The 21,250-nt window shown below is 44.2% G+C and overlaps 1 protein-coding gene and 1 long non-coding RNA gene across 7 annotated transcripts in view; one reads left to right on the top strand and one right to left on the bottom strand.

Moving 5' to 3' along the window:
- The window catches only part of LOC117352407, a 139,164-nt gene that overhangs the window by 5,514 nt on the left and 112,400 nt on the right, over nt 1–21,250 (bottom strand). The gene's annotated exons all lie outside the window — the stretch shown is intronic.
- The window catches only part of TRIM66 (tripartite motif containing 66), an 86,263-nt gene continuing 77,395 nt past the window's right edge, over nt 12,383–21,250 (top strand). The window contains exons 1-2 of one of the 3 annotated variants that reach the window (XM_033928900.1): nt 12,386–12,942; nt 14,372–14,452. Coding sequence is in view for 2 of the 3 variants with exons in the window: in XM_033928901.1 (XP_033784792.1) it covers nt 12,939–12,942 (4 nt within the window). In the remaining variant the exon portion in view is untranslated. Of the gene's footprint in view, nt 12,943–14,371; nt 14,453–21,250 lie in introns of all 3 variants that reach the window. The other 2 variants (XM_033928901.1, XM_033928899.1) reach the window with 2 other exon arrangements.

Raw genomic sequence — 21,250 nt, forward strand, 5'->3', positions numbered from 1 at the left:
TGAAGTCTGTTGCAGTCCTGTAAATTTCCTTAGTGTAGGCCAAGGAGGTTTAATTAACAGGAGATGGTATATGCCAATGCTGAAGCTGTTTCATGCTGCTGCCACCATCTTGATGCATTCAAGCACAGTCTCTCCGATTGCAGTTAAACCAGGTTTGTTTCTAATTGCTGTTTTGGGTGAATCAAAATGGTGACAAACTCCACAGGGCAGGTATTAAATCTTGGTGGAGGCTGATTTCAAGTGGGCTAGCAATGCCATCATTGCTCTGGTATGCTCAGCTATGTCAAATCTGCATGGATGTAAACAGGAAATATGCATTCTGCAGCACTGAATTGAGTATGCTTGATGGCAGCAGCCTCTGTGGTGTTGGTGTCAAAAGAAAAAAGGTAGGGGAAGGGTATTTTCTAAGAACTTTAGTTTGCTCCAACTTGCAGGCCAAGGTTTTCTTGCAATCCAGAATGTGCAGTGTGTTTCACCTTTATGAGCACTAGGGAGGAAGAATCTGATAAAACCTTAGGAACAGGATGACTGCAGAGAACTCTTCTGCTTTTGAACTTAATGCACAAGTGGATCAAATACTAAGAGACCTTGAAATTGTCCCCCAAAATAGGACTTTCCAGGTCAGATCATTCAATTCATGGGAAGTAGCTCAAAAGGCGCTTTTATCAGCTGGGTTAATACCGTTGTCACTGCAGGAAAGTTGAAGGGAGACCAGTAGAATCAAACCCTGAATAGAGTGAATAATTGAAGACTACAACAAAGGGGTTTTTCTTCCATATGCTAGTGAGAAATGCCAGCTTTGTTTATGTAAAATAATTACAGACTGATAAAAAGAGATGGTATTGGGGCTCCCCCCCCCCCCCCAAGGAAACCCTGTATATTGAACTGGGGAGGTTCCAATAAATATCTCTTTTTTTTTTTTTAATTATTCTAAGCAAACCTTGGGCAGGAAGTTCGCACACAAAATACTGAGGGTTTGAGAGTTTAAACTAGTGTCTCTATAAATAGACAATTCTTGTGTGCAGTAGAGTTTAGCAAAGCTCAAGTACTTTGATAGAAGGGGATTGGTTACTTTTTACTTTTGTAACAGGTTGAGTTTATAACAGGCTCATTTTCCTGCTTTTTGATCAGCAAAGGGCAGTTGTATCTGCGATGTCTTTGTAGTTGAGAACTGGCAAAATCTCCTTCAAGCTTGTTCTAGGGACTGGGCTCCACATTTGAGAGAAGATGAGGCAACGCTGTCTCCCCAGTGTTCCTCTTTCTCTGCTTTGGAGTCAGAGAATGGAGACTATAGATCTACTGAGGACTTGTTTGATGTGCAGTCAGGAGCTACGAGGCCGGGACCCCCGGCTTCTGCCTTGCCTACACTCATTTTGTAAGAGCTGTTTGTTGAATATTATCCAGAAATGCAGCTACGTCTCAGTTGAGCTTCACGTCACCGAAGAAGGTAAAGAGGATTGCTTTTCTAGTTTTATGCTAAACGTTGGTGGGTTCTGTGCCTCTTTCCAAAGTGCTCTATATGGATATTGAGCAATTACCCGGTTTATGCATTCTTGTTTTATACTGTTTGCTTTAGACCAGGGATCTCAAAGTCCCTCCTTGAGGGCCGCAATCCAGTCGGGTTTTCAGGATTTCCCCAATGAATATGCATTGAAAGCAGTGCATGCACATCGATCTCATGCATATTCATTGGGGGAAATCCTGAAAACCTGACTGGATTGCGGCTCTCGAGGAGGGACTTTGAGACCCCTGCTTTAGAAGGATGAGACAAAGTGAAGCACCAACATTTGTACCTGAAAACTCTGGGGTTGTGCAGATGCACTTAAGACAGACTTCTAAATTGCAATATATAACATGTCTGTCTAGTTTGGAGGCATAGTGCCAATGGGGAAGAAGTCCTGTGGAGCATGAACTGCTTTACTGTGATTTGCTATTATGTTTCCTACTGTATGTTTTTGTTTTGATTTTTTTTTTCTTTTTAATTGCCAGTACAGAATGAGAATAAGATTGTTTCAAGTTTCAAGTTTATTTAATTTTTGATGAATCGCCTATTACAATTTCTAGGCGATGTACATATTATAATTAAGATAGAAGAAACTTACAAAATAAATTCAAATATCAAATTTAAAACAATTCAGACATGAGTTTAAGGAATGGGGTTAAAAGTTACAATGTTTGGGATTGGTTAGAAAAAGAGGAAAAAACAAAAGGAAGGGATTTATAAAACCAAAGCACAATGTAATAAAATGATCAAGTTTTTTAAATTAGTTAAAATAAACTAATGTTAAGAATCGGGCATCTTTAAATAAGTGAGTTTTTAACAGTATTTTAAATTTTACAATATCTTGTTCAGATCGAATATACTGAGGCAGAGTATTGTCACTGAAATAACAAATATATGTTATATAAACCACACAAATCCTAATGGATATAGGCAGCCTAAAAATGCATAAAAATAGATGACAAGGAGACAAATTTTTCTCCATCCTGTCTCCGTGAGTTTTGTCGCTTTCCCTGCCCCATTCCTGTAAGCTCTGCCTTAACTGCACAAACTTCGAACACGTATGATTTTAAAGTGTTTGAGGCTTGTGCAGATGAGGACAGAGCTTGCAAGAATGGGGCAGGAAAAATTGAGTTCCTGCAGGGACGGGGGAAAATTTTTCCCGGTGTCATTCTCTAATTCAAAATTAAAAATATAGAGCCAAAAGTAGCATCTTTTAGCAGCAGCAGCAGTGGCTTCTAATCTGGCATTTTGAGGCCTTTTACAAAAGTTCTCCATGGAGCAGTGCATTCTAAATGCTGAGCTGTCCATTGTAATCGGCCTAGAAATTAGACAGTAGTGCACAAAATAAATAATGTAAAAAAAAATTCTATTCCTATAGGTGGCTCCGCATTTAGCGTATGCTGCTTGGCTTTGTAGAAGCGAATAACGTAACTGGTTTTAAGAAAAGTTTGGAAAATTTGAGAAAGACATGGGGAAGCCACTGCTTGCCCTGGATCAGTAGCAGGGAATGTTGCTACTCTTTTTGGGTTTTTTTGTCAGGTTCTAGTGACTTGGATTGGCCACCATGAGGATGGGCTACATTGGTCTGACTCAGTGACGCTATTCTTATAAATAGAATTAATGAACAACACTACAAATTGACTCTTCGCCTGTTTATTTCTCCTTGGAGAGCTTTTCTGGCGGGGCTCTGCCCGACTGCGGACTGCCGACGCTGTGGTGCTCCGGATGCAGGTCTCGGCCATATGTTTTGGTCTTGTCCATCCATTCAGACCTTTTGGGATGCTGTTTTTCTTTTTGTTGATGACATCTGGAGCATTACAGTTCGGAGATCAGCCTTGGTGTTATTTGGAGCTTCCTTGCATTTCCATCCCCGCCGGCCTGGAGCCTCCGCCTTCCTTCGTTGGATGGCGGTGATTGCTATCATATGTATCTTGCTTAAGTGGATGGAAGAGGAGGCACCTGACTATTCCCTTTGGCGTAGTCACATGATTACGTTGCTTTCTTGGGAACTGAGAGGAATCCAGGACATTTCTTCTTTGCCCGGATGGGCCTTTCAACGAATTTGGGAACCCTTTTGGACCACATTATCTCAAGTGGCTCGTAGCCGCCTTTTGAACTGCTAGCCCCCTGGTATTTGTCTTTTTCTTTGTTTATTTTGTTTTGTTTGGCATCAGTGAGAGGGGGAGGGGGAGGGATGGGTTGTGGGTTGGGTTGGTGGGGTGGGTGTGCTGGATTTTGGTGTACAAAATTTGAGCTGCCTTGTTGATCCTTGTTCTTGTTTCGGATTGTTGTTTCTATTTGGTGCTCAATAAAATATATTTGACGATAAATAGAATTAATGGTTAGAACAGTGGTTCCCAACCCTGTCCTGGAGGACTTCCAGGCCAGTCGGGTTTTCAGGCTAGCCCTAATGAATATGCATGAGAGAGATCTGCATATAATGGAGGTGCCTGGCATGCAAATCTGCTCCATGCATATTCATTAGGACTATCCTGAAAACCCGACTGGCTTGGAGGTCCTCCAGGACAGGGTTAGGAGCCACTGGGTTAGAATGCCAGCTGGGCATCCCAATAGTGCTCCTTATGATCTTGTGCACGTCGCTTAACCCTTCATTGCCTCAGATTCAAAATTACAAATGTGTGCTTAACACAGCATAAATGACCTAAGCCAGGACACGCTTTTCTTTTTCGAAGAGAGCATGTCAGGGGTAGAGAATTGGTGTGGATGCGCTAATCAGTGCACTGACATTATGGCCACACTAACTTGTTAGCGCACGCGTGATGAGGGGGCATTACCTTGCCTCCTTAGTCTTTGTGTGGCATGGGTCTCCATATGAACATAGCAGCCTTCTGAAATGGCCATTTACACGTGTATGTGATATGCGTAACATAAACATAGTACCGTATGTTTACGCATGTAACGCGCATCTGTGTATAACGCGCCCACGCGTATAGCGCGCAGGAACAAAGCATTTATGTAAAAAAATTTCCTTATGGCGCGCCCACGCTTATACCGCGCATGACTATGTAACCTGTACAAAAAAAATCGCCAAACGTATTCTAATAACAAGCGGTCCTCGTAGACGATACAGTCATAAGAACATAAGAAGTTGCCTCCACTGGGTCAGACCAGAGGTCCATCGCGCCCAGCAGTCCGCTCCCGCGGCGGCCCATCAGGTCCATGACCTGTAAGGTGACCGGTGTTTAAGCCCTTTTAATCCCCTTGTCCTTCCCTCTAAGCCCTTTCATAACTTATCTCTACCTCTATCTGTATCCTTCAACCCCCGTGACCTTCAGGAATTTATCCAATCCTTCCTTCGATGCTATTGTGATCCATGCGGAAGCGACGCTGGGGTGCAGTAAACCTAGATGCGCCAGTTTGCAGCTAAAACTCCCTAGTACAATTATTCCCTATGCCTTTTCCTTCAGGAGCGAGAGTTAACTTGATAGAAAGGGTCCCACATGTCTGACCTTTTGTCAGGTTACCTCAGAGGCTCTCAGTCAGGACCTGCACAATGCAACTGCTGTTACACCCCATAGAGTTCCACTTGAAAAAAAAAAATACAAGCTGGAAGGCATTATCGGGGCGGCAAATGCTGTCTCTGCCGTATGGGTGTCGCCGAATGTGGTATCAGCAATGTAAAAAAAAAAATTGTATAACGCGCATGCTTATTCCATGTTTGTAAAATCTTGTATAGTGTGCGCGTTATATGCGTGAAAATACGGTATATGACAAGCCGATAAAGAACACCTGCATGGACCATCCAGTCTGCCCATTCATTCTCAAGGCAACAAACCAGTAAATACTCATTTTACTAAGTTTCAGTATATTATGCCTCCCCCCTCCCTCCCCGAGATAGGTAAGACAGTTTTAAACATGGTATAAAATACTTAAAATTGCTCTTGTTCCTTAGAGGATGGAGACCGTAGAAGTCGGTCCAGCATTGGCATGGCTGGAGTTGCCGTAACAGCTAACTCCAGCCTCCTCCCCCCCCCCCCCCCCGGATCTGTTTTGCCATAAACGGGACACAGACCATCAGTGTTCCCTCTAAGCGGGCGGGTGTTGTGAGCAAACTTTTTTCACTGTGAGCTAAAAATATCGGGCGCCAGCAAGTTATGAGCCAAATAAATATGTTGCTTTCTACCACAGAACTTCCTTACGTTTGTATGGAATCTATCCCCTTTCAACTTTAGAGAGTGCCCTCTCGTTCTCCCTGCCTTAGCTACTAAGTCTATTCCCTTCAGTACCTTGAATGTTTCTATCATGTCCCCTCTCAATCTCCTCTGCTCAAGGGAGAAGAGGCCCAGTTTCTCTAATCTTTCGCTGTACGGCAACTCCTCCAGCCCCTTAACCATTTTAGTTGCTCTTCTCTGGATCCTTTCGAGTAGTACCGTGTCCTTCTTAAAGTACCAGTGCTGGACGCAGTACTCCAGGTGAGGGCGTACCATGGCCCGGTACAGCAGCATGATAACCTTCTCTGTCTCTTCAGTCCAGCATCTGCCCCTTCCATTCACTGTCTGTCTTTCCCTGCCATCTCTCCTCCTGCCCCCCCCCCACCCCCCCAATTTGGTCTAGCATCCATCATCTTCCTTCTGTTCCCCTCATGGTCTGGCATCTCTATCCTTCCCTCCCCCCTGTGGTTTTTAGCATATCTCTCTTCTCATTTCCTCCACTCAGATCTGATCATTCTCTGCTCTCTCTTCCCTTTTCTTCTCTGGTCTTCCTTCTCTATTTTCTGCCTCCATCTAAATTAAATTTCCCTCTTTTCACTGTGTCTACACACAGCTTGTCACCCCTTTCCCTCACCCCTCCATTATCTTACTATTTTCTTCCCCCTTTATTTATCTCCTCCTTCCATCCAGTATGTGTTCTTTCCCCACTTCCATTCAGCATCTGCTCTCCCTTCTCAACTGACATCCATCTGCCTTCTGCTCTCTCTCCCTTCTTCTCACTTCCATCATCTGTCCCCTTCTCTCTCTCTCTCATCTCCTCCATTCCATCATCTGCCCCTTCTCTCTCTCTCTCCCTCTCCCCCCCCCCCCCAACTTCCATCATCTGCCCCCTTCCCCTCACCTTTGTGGGTCACTTTCTTTCCCCTGAGGGTGGCTCATGTCACAGGGGAAGCTTTGGCCGAGCAGAACCGCTTGATTGACAGTGGAACTTACTTGATTGATGTCGATGCTGGGGCCCGTTGCCGTTTGAAGGAAAAAAAAAAAGGTGGAAAAAAGGAACCTGTAAAGGCGAGAGGAAGGGAAACCTCCAGGACAGCTGCTTTTTGCCCTCCTTCAGCGGCCCAAGAGTTCAGACCAGCAGCGGCAGCTCTGTATGCTTTTAACTTCGGCACAGAGCTGCCCCTAATCAATAGTTTAGCGCGGTTTCATGAGGCAGCCTCGGGGCCTTTGATAGCCGGCCCGCTTCGATGATGCGATGTGGGCCGGCCTAGCAAAGGCCCCGAGGCTGCCTTATGAAACCGCGCTAAACTATTGATTAGGGGCAGCTCTGTGCCGAAGTTAAAAATACACAGAGCTGCCGCTGCTGGTCTGGAGGTGCGGAGACAAGGCAGGAGGCAAACGCGGTGGAAGGCAGGAGTCCCGGCGAAGGCAGGAGTCCCGGCACAGCGACTGCAACAGGAAGTTGCAAGTCAGCTGACGCCGGCCTTTCGTTGCGGCGGGGACCGAATCCTTCGCGGACCGGCAAGATTTTGTTTGCGGACCGGCGGTTGAAGAACTGTGCTCTACACTGTGTGCGCTGTGACGAGAAACTTGTGCGCTGCGAGGTAATATTTTGTGCGCCCGCGCACCCCAGCGCAGCTTAGCGGGAACGCTGCAGACCATAGAAGTCTGTCCGGCATCCTCTTCCTTCCCTGCTGCTGGGCTTCTATTTAAGCATCACTTCTGCACATGCGTAAGCGTTGCTGATTAAATCTAGTTATGTTTTAACATAAATGCCATAAGGTTACCTGTAGTCCCTTTAGTTTGACATCTCTTTGTTAAGCCACTGAAATCACAAAACACCAAAACCATTAAAATGAGAAGCCGACAACTATGATTGGCAGCCAACATTTTAAAACTAACATAACTTGTGCCTGTGGAATTTTTTTAGCCCATTCCTCCTATTGTGAGAGAAATTTCTACTTTAACTGTATAATACTGTGCTCATACACCTTATTTTATGCCTCGTGAACGTAGTTTGAAATGGTCTTTTACTCCTGTGGCTTAGTTTGAGTCTCTAAGCAATGTCTTGGGTCTTCAGTTGCACTGTGACTCAGCAGCCAGGCTGAAAATGGATCCATGCCAGATTTTTGTGTCATTTATTGTTAGAAACTCTCATGCAATGATGGTGCCAGAGCAGAAATCTAGTATCCAAGTGGTGAAATAAGGTGCTCTGAAAATGTTCAGTTCTTCACGGCCACCTTTCACCACTGAGGGGAGAAGATACAGGCGCAGTGTCTAACCCTCTGGAAAATCCCATATTAGCATCACATAGTGCTAAGTAAAAGGGAGTGGACTTTCAAATATCCAGTGTGTTTCTAAGAACACTACATGGTTTTATAAGTATACAGATGAGTGAATATATATTACAATAAGACATTGGTAGTGAGGCAGAGACCTGATATCTTGCAATTTTTTCCAATTAATGCTTGCCCTGGATCAGTAGCAGGAATGTTGCTACTCTTTTTGGGGTTTTTTTTTGTCAGGTTCTAGTGACCTGGATTGGGCACCGTGAGGATGGGCTAGATGGACCATTGGTCTGACCCAATAAGGCTATTCTTATGAATAGATTTAATTGTTAGAATACCAGCTGGGCATCCAGAGAAGTTCAAGTCCCAATGGTGCTCCTTGTGGTCCATCCACCTAATCACCCACTTCTGAGACTTTTAAATCATTGTCCCAAAACACTTGTTTTGCCTGTCCTGACTAGATTGCAAGAGTCATTGAGCAGAAATGCTCATGTGTTTCTGTACAGTGCTGTGTAATGTCTCAAACTCAACATCTGCTTTCAGTGGGCTGATTATTTGCCTATTATGTACAATGCTACTTTATTTAATAAAAAACATTGTTTTCTGGCATTTCTGTGTCCTGGTTAATTTAATTGATATGTGACTGAGGAAGTTATTCAACCCTCTATCGCACCAGGTGAAAAGTACCTATATGTAATATAAACTGCTTTGATTGTAACCACAGAAAGGCAGTTTATCAAACCCCATCTTCTTTCTGTATTATGGCCATTCATAACAGAGCAGCTTAGTGGTCAGTGCAGTGGACTTTGAACTCTTCTTTCTCTACAAATATGTGAGCCTTGCTGGAACAGAGAAATACCTGAATTGATAAAAACATTTGCAAGCCGGTGTAAGTTCTTATTTGTTCCTTGAAGGGGAGAGTGTGGCACAGTGGTTAAAGCTACACTCAGCATCCTGAGGTTGTGGGTTCAAACTTGGCTGTCCACGCTGCTCCCTGAAACCCCGGGCAAGTCATTCAATAGACTGTGACCCCTCCAGAACAGACAAGTAAAAATGCTCGAGTACCTGAATAAATTCATGTAAACTGTTCTGAGCTTTCCTTTTTCATATAGTTTAGATTCTTCTATAATATATCTGGTGTCAGGTCAAAAGTGCGCCGGGAGAAAGGCACGAGCAGACAATTGAGCGTAGCGCGGAGGTGCGCGCTGAAGAAAATTACTGTTTTTAGGGCTCTGACGGGGGTGTGTGTGGGGGGAACCCCTCCACTTTACTTAATACTGATCGCGCCGCGTTGTGGGGGGTTTGGGGGGTTGTAACCCCCCCACATTTTACAGAAAACTTCACTTTTTCCCTGTTTTTAGGGAAAAAGTAAAGTTTACAGTAAAATGTGGGGGGTTACAACCCCCCACAACGCCGGCGCGATTTGTATTAAGTAAACTGGGGGTGCTCCCCAACAAAACCCCCCGTCGGAGCCCCTAGAAACAGTAATTTTCTTCAGCGCGTGCCTCCGTCTTGCGCTCGGTTGTCGGCGCGCGCCTTTGTCTTCTGCGTTGTTGTCTATGAACCATATATCCGACCACAACAGGTTCCTCGAAATGCAATAGATCGATACTAATATACGATCTAATTTTGAAATATTAACAAGATATTTGCTGCCTGACAGAGACATGGCTCACCGATTTGGATACATATTTAAATCAGGCAACACCACCAGACTATAAGTAATCATGAATCTTGTAGAGGTGGTGAATTAGCAGTTATTCGTTTATTCATTGTGCAAGTTGTTGGTGAGTTCTTGTTTGGCATACTGTGTTCAGTTTTGGGGGCTATACCTTGCAAGGACATAAAAAGATTCAAACCCATTCAGAAGAAAGTAACCAAAATGGTTTGGGTTCAGCACTGGAAGATGTAGAAGAATTGACACGAAGGCTCCCTGCGGGAAATGAATGAAGTGGAAATATCCTGTTGGCATTTCAATTCTTGAAAATATTAAGGAGCGAAAAAAAAAAAAAAAATTCCAAGAACAGAGAGGCAATAGAACTATAAAACATGAATTGAAGTTGCAAGGAGGGAAAATGAAAAGGAACAACAGGAATTATATTTTCACTGAGAGGGTGGTGAATGCCTCCAAGGGAAGTGGTGGGGTTGAAAACAGTGACTGAATTCAAAAAAGGTGTGGGATAAACAGAGATTCCAGATAATATGAAGATGGAATGAAAGGATAGATGATTTCCATTCACAGTAAACTTTCTGAGTAATGATAATCAGAGAAAGATAAAAAAAGGATAAACTGCACTGGGCATCAGATATAACCCTATAGGCAAGGAGCAGGTACAACCCCAGCTGCCTTTATGTGCAGACTGATCTTTTATCTGCCATCCTTTGCTATGTTCTCTCTTTTAAATGGTTTCTAACCTGGTCCAGCGCTTCAGATCCTCCTCCATCCCCCAACCCATGCTACTCAGTTTTTGTTCATAAGCCTCCTATGCAGGGCAGCATCACACTTCTGCGGTACCTGCGGTGCCGCTCGACGCCCCGAGGAGGAGAAACCCGAGGTCGAGGGGCTCACCTCAATAGGGGCGGAGCGCTTCCGCAGGCGCCTCGAGGTCGGCAGGACTGGGCTCGCTGCTACTGAGACCGGATGACACTCCAGCGGGGAAGGCTTCTTAGCCAACTTACCTGATGGTTGCGACGCCGGCGTGGTGTCGACGAGGTGGGTGCCGACTGAGACGGGGCCGATGTCGGTGTCGTAGATTCAGACATATCGGTACCAAATAACAACTGTTGTTGAATCTGACGGTTTTTCAAAGACCGTTTTTTTTAATGTGGCACAGCGGGTGCAGGTGGACGCCCGATGGTCTGGACCCAGACACTGTAAGCACCAGTTGTGCGGGTCGGTGAGAGAAATGGGCCGTGCACACCGCTGGCACTTCTTAAACCCGGGTTGGGGGGTAAAACGTTGATCTTTTATCTGCCATCCTTTGCTATGTTCTCTCTTTTAAATGGTTTCTAACCTGGTCCAGCGCTTCAGATCCTCCTCCATCCCCCAACCCATGCTACTCAGTTTTTGTTCATAAGCCTCCTATGCAGGACAGCATCACAAGCCTTGCTGAAATCCAAGCAGTGTTTCCTAATACAGTATTCTTGTCTTATTCAAAACTTGCTAATCATATTTATAAAATTTTAAGTACCCCCCCCCCCCCTGATATAGTTACAAAGCATGCTTTTTTGACACTTTGCTGAATTGTAGCAGGATGTGGTCATGGTGATGCTGCTCAAAAATGTTTACTTGGCTCTGTGATCAGTCAAGAGGAGGTGACTGCAGGTACCATAGAGAGGCTCAGTTTAAATACAGTTCCTCAGGGTTAGCAAGGAGAGGACTGGATGATCTCTTGTTCTGGGTTTCCTTTTACACTAGATGGCAGCAGTGTGTTTGTCTGTATTGGTACATCGTGAGCAACTATGTAGCAGTTTTTTTTTTGGGGGGGGGGGGTTGCTATTAATCACATCAAATGACACTGACTTACTGATTAGTTTTTCTGGCAATTATAAGAAACGAGCTCAGGAGAAGCAGCCAGTAGCTTTATTAGATGGATGTAACAAGCCCTGAGATTGTGGTAACTGAAGCAAACATATTTCCCAGTGGTTCCCAAACCTGTCCTGGGGGACTGCCAGCCAGTGAGGTTTTCAAGATATCCCTCATGAATATGCATGAGAGAGATTTGCATATAATGGAAGTGACAGGTATGCAAATCTCTCTCATGCATATTCATGAGGGATATCTTGAAAACCTCACTGGCTGGGGGTCCCCCAGGACAGGTTTGAGAACCACTGATATATCCCAAGGTTTGGTGCTTGGTGGCAGTCAGTCAGGTGGTAGATAGCTGCAAGGTACATAAGAATCGCCATACTGAGTCGGATCAATGGTCCATCTAGGCCAGTGTCCTGCTTCCAACAATGGCCAATCTAGGTCACAAGTACCTGGCAGAAACCCAGAGTAACAACATTCCATGCTACAGATCCTAGGGCAGGGGTAGGCAATTCCGGTCCTCGAGAGTCGGAGCCAGGTCAGGTTTTCAGGATCTCCACCATGAATATGTATGAGATGGATTTGCATGCACTGCCTCTTTGAGATGCAAATCTATCTCATGCATATTTATTGTGGCTATCCTGAAAACCTGACCTGGCTCCGGCTCTCGAGGACTGGCATTGCCTACCCCTGACCCAGGGCAAGCAGCCTTCTTTGCCTAGGAAGCCTAACAAACCGCTGGGCTGCTAATGCCCTTGCAGAACCACAAATCAGCACTTTGTCTTCAATGCAGAGTGTGACAGCTGTAAGAGTTTTCAGCAAAGTAGTGGTAATAATGAAGCCCAGCTCAAGTCTCCCCAAAGCAAGTCTGCTGCAGAGATTTTTGACAGTGCAATTCCTTGGCATCTCTAGACAGAATTATAAGGATGAGGCTTCAATCAGGTCTGAGAATTATACTGTTGGATCTGGACGTTGTATCCTGCTCCCTTTGGTCTCTAGTAATAGCAATTCATTCAATTATCTGGCTCTTCAGTAATTACAGGGTTGATTTAGCAGCATAAGCCTTTCCAGAAACCCGCTGGCCTAATTTAGACCAATCAAGGCTAGAGCCATACACCATAACCAATAGGATCCTTAGTTCCTATCAGCACAACTTGGATTTGGAGTTGAGGTTTATTGAGAAAGAGAGGCACCAGTTTTGCTACTGATCAAAGGAATAGAGATTCAACTTTCAGTGGAACATTTTGGTCGTGATAGAACATCTTTCTTCCATTTCTGTTGTTTGCAGACTTTGCAATAGACTCCCAAAGGGAACTACACTAAGAGTTTGTTTGTAAGGGTCAGATACCCCAACTGAGAAAAGCGACACTGTGATTGTCCAAAAAGCAAGCTTTGAAAGAAAATCTAAGCTGAATCTACAGCTTTGTGTGTAGCCACTTCAAACCATGGGTAAGCATTTTAACCATAAAGCCTCACAGCTTGCTACTTTATATTTTATAGTTTTATGTTATCCTGCTTATCCTGCTAGCAGATACCTTTGATGAACCTTCAGCCATGTGTTTCTCTTCAATTAACTTTCAGGCCCCTATTGCCCCAAAAATGAGTAGTCCTGGATACCCTAACAAACTTATTTAAAAGTTGCTATCCAATTATGGATTTTTATATCTAATTCATGTTTCAGATATATGGTATATACATACTGAGAGTAATTTCCAAAAGCCATCTATCCAGGTCAAAAGACTATTTGAAAATTATCCACCCCACAGTGCTCTGCTAAGCGCAAGCATATGTTAATTTTCCTTATTATAGTGCAGCTTTTTACATATACGATGAATGGTTTTCCAGTAATGTCTTTGTATCTCCAGTAGATTTGGTGTTCTGTCTACAAACTGGTGGCTTAGTGCAAAGAATCCAAAACTGGCTGTAGCTCAGCTTGTGCATTTTTGGCAGCTGGAAATCTAAGTCTGAATTGGACGTTTCCTGCTAAATGACCAAAGCTGGAAGTACAAAAACATCCATTTTCAAATGGGACATAAAAAAAAATTATTTGGATCACTTTATATTTAATCAATGGTCTTTATTAACGTTATCAATGTACTGTATATGATACAACGGTTGCATAAATATAAGCCCAGGACTGTAATTCAAAAAAACATGGATCGTGAGTTAGAAAAAAACAAACAAACCCTTTTTACAAAACCACACAAGAGGTTTTTAGCACCGGCCAGTGTACCGAATGCTCTTTGATGCTCCAATGGTCATAGAAGTCCTAAATTACTCCTAAACCTTATCACCTCTTAATTTCATGCCATGCCCTCTCAGTCTGGAGTTTCCTTTCAAATGAAAGAGACTTGACTCGTTCGTATGTCTCTATCATATCTCTCCTCTCTCTAAAGTATATATATATTGAGTTCTTTGTCTGTCCCCATACGCCTTATGATGGAAACCACTGACCTTATGATGGAAACCACCGATTCCATCCTTTTTATATCTTTTTGAAAGTGCAAACTCCAGAGTTGTACACAATATTCTAAAAGAGGTCTCGCCAGAGTCTTATACAGGGGCATCAATAGCTCCTTTTCCTACTGGCCATACCTCTCCCTATGCATCCTTCTAGCTTTCGCCATCACCTTTTCAAACCTGTTTGGTCTCCTTAAGATTATCACATCCTAACGCACCCAAGTCCTGCTCCTGTTTCATGCACAAAAGTTCTTCACCCCTTAAACTGTATCGTTCTCTCAGGTTTTTGCAGCCCAAATGCATGACTTTGCATTTCTTAGCATTAAATCTTAGCTGCCAAATTTCAGACCATTCTTCAAGCTTCGCTAGGTCCTTCCTCAAGTTATTCATACTACCAGGGTTGTCTACTCTATTGCAGAGTTTGGTATCGTCTGCAAAGAGGCATCAGAAGGGAGCCGAGGCTGGAGCGAGTAGGAGGTGGAAAATGCTGCTCGCACTAGTGAGTGATGGCCGCAGCGAGAATCTTTTAATGGCATAAGCTAACTGTTTGAACATCTTGCATGTCCAATATCCCCTGTCCTGAAGAAGAATGAAACGCGTTGGAGGGGGCTGGTGCAGTCACGTTCACTAGCTACGTTGCACTTTTATACTAAAGTATTGATTAAGTTATAAGCACTGACACTTTAGAACTAATTTAAAAGCATAGAAAAAAATTTTAGATTGAAAAATAGTACATGCCAACAAATAAGGGTTCCAGTGAGGAGTGCTGCCACACTATTCATATGAGTTAGAGTGGCGGTCTGAGGACCTTCGGTGTGAATATCGTGCTATATACCGTACCGCCGGAAGAGGAAGCAGCGCAGACGCAGGGCTCAGAGAAGGGGCGGGACCGCCAGCAGAGGAAGCAGCAGGACAACGGTAGGCAGCTTCTCCATGATGGGGGGGGGGAGGCTGTGGGGGTGCGAGCGGTCCTTCGGGGTGGGGGTGCAAGCGGTCCTGCGGGAGGGTGAATCGGATGTCGGGGGGGGGGGGCATCAGGCTTTCAGGGTGGGGACAGGACTTCAAGGGGGAGAGGAGAGTCGGGCAGCGACGGGAGAGTCGGGGCGGCATGCGCGGTATACGGGTGTGCGCGGTATATAAAAATTTCTTTACATAAATTACAGTTTCCCGCGTGCTATACCCGTGTGCGCGTTTTACACGGGTGCGCGGTATATGAGTGAAAATACGGTAATAAGTTATTTCAATGTTAAAGAAGTATTGATTTTTGAGACTACCACTAATTTGATAGTCAAGGATGCTTGCACTAGTGAGCATTTCAAGGGGTATGCAGGGGGCATTTAAGTGGCAGGGAAGAATAGGGGGCGCAAGGTAATGCCAGACACCATCGCCCTGAGTGTTTCCCTCACTCACTACACCACTGCCTTGAGGCACGATGGATCACTGGTCTGACCCAGCAGCGGCAATTCTTATGTTCATACCACTGGTAACATCCATTTCCTCAGAGCGATCTCCATTGGCCACTACCCTCTGTTGACTTATCCTCAACCAGTTCCTGACCCAGTCCGTCGCTCTGAGGCCTATATTGTGGGCAAAACATGCAGATGAAAACTGTTCCGCCCAAGAAGGCCAAACTGTAACACTGATAAAAGAGAGACAGTGAGTGAGGGACAAGACAGGGAAGGAAAGCTCATAATTCCTCCTGACTTCTACCTTCTCCAGTCCATGGCGGTTACCAATGGGCAAAGGAGACAGCCAGCCACCCTGTTGCCCAGTGGTAAATTCCCCCTTAGGTTTGTATTTTTCTTTCTCCTTCTTCAACCCTGTCCTGCCCCTGCTAACCCCTCATCCTTTGGTTTCTCCTTCATGGTTTTCACCATGCTCTGAATCTCCCTACTATCTCTTCCTCTGTACTAGTCATCTAACACCTCTCCATCTCCTTTCCCTTCCCTCCATCCCCATTGGCCAGCATTTCTCTGTTCTTTCTCCTCAGTTCTCTTATTTATTTATTTTTTATTTATTTATTTAGATTTTTATCCCGTCCTCCCAGTAGCTCAGAACGGTCTACAACTGAACATACACAATGGAGAGTAATTAGACATATAAGAAGTACAATAGGTTTAAGTGTTTGGACATACGAGATTTACATACATAATTTAAATACAGGGAGTATACAGCAAATTAAGAGCAGAGTTTAAGAATAAGTAGTTTAGTTTAAGTACAAGTTATTTGAGTTTAGATACAATTTGTCAGAGTATAGACTAAGAGAGGACTATACTGAAATTTAGGGAGAAGATAGACAGGGGAGAGAGGAGAGAGGTGGGCTTAAGGGGGGGAGTAGACTGAGTGTGATCTTTAGCTGAAGAGGAGGGTCTTTACCATTTTACGGAATGTTAATAATGAGTTCTGTTGTCTGAGTTGAAAGGGGAGTTGGTTCCAGAGATGTGGAATGAAGTGGCTGTAGGATCGTTTGCGGGCAGTTTCTGAGAGGAGGGACCTTCCGGGGGGGGGGGGGGGGGTGCATAGGCGTATCTCCGATTTTGAGCGGAGGGTGCGAGTGGGGGTGTAGATGGGAAGCTTGGATTTTATGTAGGAGGGGGTGGTGGAGTAAATTCTCTTGTGGGCTATTGTCAGGGCCTTGAAAGCACAGCGTTGGCTAATTGGGAGCCAGCATCTCTTGGTCCAGCATCTCTCTTTTCTTCCCCTTGGAGTCCAGAATTCCCACCGCTAGTCACTTTCTCCCAGTCTGAGAGCTTCCCATTTATGCCCACCCTCTGCATTCTGTTTTCCAGCCATTTGCCTATCCACCTTAGTATGGCTCCCTGATTTATAATAATAATAATAATAATAACTTTATTTCTTCTATACCGCCATAATCTTAAGTGCATTTTTTTTTCTGTGTATTTTTTGGGCACCATATACAGAATTAAGTCCAAAGCAGTGAAATTTACACAGTAAACTTATTATCACACAGGAAAGGATCATTTTATTTTCCTTTTTGGTTCTACGGCCCATAGGTGTATCATTGTAACGATACTCGTGTGATCATATGCTATTATAATTGGTGGTGTATTGTCTGGGAGCATTCTGCTGGTATTGAGATACATTTCCCAGGGATTAAAATCACTAAACTAAACTGTATTGACGACATACTAGCTATTCTCCCTCCCCCTCCCCCCCACCACCTTTTACTAAGCTGTGGTAGAAGTTTCTACCACATTCTGGAGCGCCAAATGCTCTGGTGCTCATAGAATTCCTATGAGTGTCAGATCATTTAGCGTCCCAGGCTGTAGTAGACACCTCTACCGTGACTGCAAAAAAAAACCCCCCCCCCCCCAAAAAAAAAAAAAATCCCAAAGATGCTGATGCTGTTATTGGGGCAGGAGCTTTCCATATTGTTTGTATCTAAGGATGAAAGTTCCAGCCTCAGTAAATCGATTGGTTAATCCTATAAGGTATCGTCGGTATCTTCATTTAAACTATTTCAGTCGTAGACCAGCACTGGTAACGTTGGATGTCCAGCTTCAAAGAGGTCAATAGCGCGCACCTTTCTAATCCCTTGGATAAGCCCACTCTGTGTTTTGAGTTCTATTATTCCATTTTGGATTGCTATTTAGATACAATGATTGCATCATACAGAGGACTTCATATAAACAGTGAACCACCAGGGACATCCACACTACTCATTTCTCCACCAACTAGCTCTGTCTGTACAGTGCGAGTTCCAGGCAGGCATAGAAGTGCATTGTCATCTTTCATGGGTTGTGGGGCTTCAGTCTGAAAGGATTTATTTAAGAATCTGCCTTGCTGTTTCCAGAAGCATCTTCTTCACCTTGCTACCACGAGACAAGAAAAGTAGTCTCTCCTTGCAAATCCGTGTCGGGTAAGAACCATAGAAAGGCGTACTTTCCCTTTAGCAACATAATTAAACAGCAACCAGTGTCCCTATCCTGTCATCAGGAGAAAAATTGCTCCAAGATGTGTGCTAGCTAGGTTTAATTCCACATAGTTTTCACAGCATGTATCCAGCGAAGTGCTGCTTCTGGGCAACAGGGTGGCATGAGGGGTACAGTGTATCCTCCCTTTGGGTGCTGCCTCTCCAGAGCTTGGTGCTAGAGAATGACACGGGGACAAATTTTTCCCCGTCCCTGCGGGAACTCATTTTCCCATTCCGGCGAGTTCTTTTCCTGTCTCTGCCCCATTCCTGCAAGCTGTATCCTCATCGGCTCAAGCCTCAAATACTTTAAAATCGGAAGTGTCCGAGGCTTGTGTGGCTAAGGCAGAGCATTCAGGAGTGGGACGGCGACAAAACCCGCGGGGACGGGATGGGGAAATTGGGTTCATGGAAGAAAGCAGGATTTTTGTGAGAGAATAAACAAATTTAAAAGCAGTTGCAGAATGGATAATATGTATAATGAGAAATTCTTGAACAGTAATGGTCTAGTGGGTATAACTGTTTTCTGGAAGCATACTGGCATCTGTTTGGATACTCTGGCTTCATTTTTCTTTTATGTTCTTTTGTTTCTTTAAAGTTTGTGGTGCAATGGAGCACTTAATGTACTTGTAATGCAGATCAGATCTCTACTTTTTATTAACTAGGATTTTCTGTCTGTCACAGCTCGGTAGAGAGGGATGCGTTAGAGTGATGAGAATCTCGGTGTCTGGAGTGGAGATACCGTGACACAGGGATGTGTTTACCAGCTATTTTTCATTTCGCTTCCCTGTGTGACATTTATTGGTGGTGATTTTTGTGTTTTGTATGTTTCATTCAATTTTGTTTCCTCTTTCATTTTTAGTGTGCGTTATTCGCAAATAGCGTATGCCATCAAACATAATGAAACAATCGAAACAAGAGGGGGAAGCGGGCAGAGCAAGGCTCGTGGAATTCTTTCCAACCCCTATTGCGCCTGAATTTCACTGCTTTGTTTCGGGTTATTTTGGCACAAAAGAAAACAAGCCTCTTTCTTTTGGATTTTTCAATTCATTTCAAAATGAACTGTGGATAGCTTTAGCACAGTGTGTCTCAAACTCTGTGCCATGAGAGATTCCAGAATTTTACTTTATTTAAAAAAATTCCCTAGATGACATGTATGTCGCAAACACAAGAGTCTGTCGGTGTTATAAGCGTCTGTGTGCCACCGCCCAGATAAGCATCATTGGTTGATGTGGTTGGTCCTTGAAAACTAACAGCCAGTATTATATTTTTACTTTTTATGCAGTCGTTATCCTAACTTGATCAACAAAAGCAGTCAAGGCTTTGTTACCGTTTGGATCTTCTTTATCTTTGCGAACTTGGATTTTCAAATCTGACAGAAATTAATTAGATAAGAGGACAACTGCAGATGGTGGATGATGAAATGCGCTTTTGCTTGTCGACTGTCGAGCTGCGTCTTGAGTTAATTCGCAAATAAATAACTCTCAAAGTTACTTTTTGGTTGGTTTTGCAATTTTATCATTTCAATTGTAATGTGCCACAAAAAACATTTGCTCCGTTTAGTGTGCCGAAGCTAAAAAAAAAAAAAAAAAAAGAACCTTGAGACGCTGCTTTAGCGCTTGCAGATGTTCTAGTTGCTAATAGCAGAATTGCTCCAGATGTTAGCCCTCTCTGTGGCCTCTTCCAAGGAAACTGCCTCGGTATTCCCTTACAGGCAAATTCCATATAGTCTGCTAGGAGCCTATAGCGGCATGTCTCGCTAATGGAGGCACCTAACTTAATTGATAGGCTTAATCGGCACTTAAAACCTCATAATTGACTTGTATTGGACTTAAGTGAAAGTTAGGTGCCTAACTTGGAAAACACAATTCTATAAAAAGTAGGTGTGGTTACGGGGGCAGATCATGCGCGTGTTTTCAAGTTCGGTACCTCTTTGTGAATTAGGTGCCAGTATTTAGGCAAAGAAAACCTGCCGTAAATAGGTTGTGCCTAAAGTTTGAATGCCTAGCGACACTTAAGCATGATTAAAGTGCGTCTAACTCTTATAGAATTGTGCTCGGCGCCACACTAGTCGGCACCAACTTTTTTTTAGGTGACATTATCCAACCTGAATCTCATTGGTCGTTTCATACAATGCTACTTCTCGGCACTTACTAATTCTTAATGTTTAGGCAGTTAAGCAATGGAAGGGCAACAGGGCTGTGCTAAGAGCAGTGTATCTCAAACTGTGTGCTGTGGCGAGCTCCAGGGTGTGCCGCGAGACGCTGGCAAGGAGGAGATGGCGCCGGCTGACTACCTCCAGGATGGGCATCTTGCGGAGAGAGGCACGTCTTGTAGGCAGTCCGCCGCTGCCTCTTCTCCTCTCCTCCCAGGGTTAGCAAGCTCAGGGCCCCGTCTGAAGGGTTTCCGTGCATGCGCGGATATCGGCGTGATGATGTTACCACGTGCACATGATATCATCGTGTCGATGTCTGCGCATGTCCGGAGTGTGCCACTGGCTTAGAGCATCAGTTGGCCTTCATTTGGAAGCTCAGCTTTTGTCCTACAGGCATTTGTTCTTATTTATCTTTAGCTTGCCTTTCAGATGCTTATAACACCGACAAGACTCTTGTGTTCAAGAGGGCTACAGCATTTGTTAGTGTTCAGATATAGTAAGTACCTTCCCCCAAGAGTTTACGTGCTAAGTGAAGACCTGAGACATTGAGAGATAAAATTCCTTATGACCTAGGGCAAGTTGCTTTAATACAGAAAGTGGGATTTGAATCCTGAGTCTTGATCCCCTGCCTTTACCCTCTGGCTGGTAATCAGGGAGTGTGCTGGAAACGGCATGGATTTTAGTGTCTGTGTGTTACAATACCTGACCTATGTCTTACAAAGGAAGTGTGCTTTATGGGACTGGCACTGCCTTGAAAACCCTCCATCTCAGGTTGCAGCAATAATTTGCCAGATGGCGTTTCCACGGAGAGAAAAGAATAGGGAATATTGGATGTAGTTTCACTACTGTGAAGGACTGAAACAATTTCATGAGAAAATTGAGAGCCAGGAGCTGAGGCTGGCGAATGATGGATATGTGGAGGGAATCGGAAGCTGGAAAGAGGAAGAGGGGACTGTATTAATCAGGGTAGTAGGATATCCTACACCTGCCAATTGTACCAGCATCTTTCTTACTTCCTTGGCAATCTACAGCAGTGCCTCTCATCAATGTGCATGAGCTACATTGGAGACCCATAGCACATCCATCTCATGCATATTTATTGCAGTAATCCTGAAAAGGCTAGTTCTGCCTCTAGGAGGGGGGGGGGCCTGAGAAGCACCGGTTTACAGGAATCGGTGCACAAATTATCCACTGCTCAAAGACAGAGGCAC

The sequence above is a fragment of the Geotrypetes seraphini genome, chromosome 19 (genome assembly GCF_902459505.1).
Source record: "Geotrypetes seraphini chromosome 19, aGeoSer1.1, whole genome shotgun sequence".
Classification (NCBI taxonomy): Eukaryota; Metazoa; Chordata; class Amphibia; order Gymnophiona; family Dermophiidae; genus Geotrypetes; species Geotrypetes seraphini.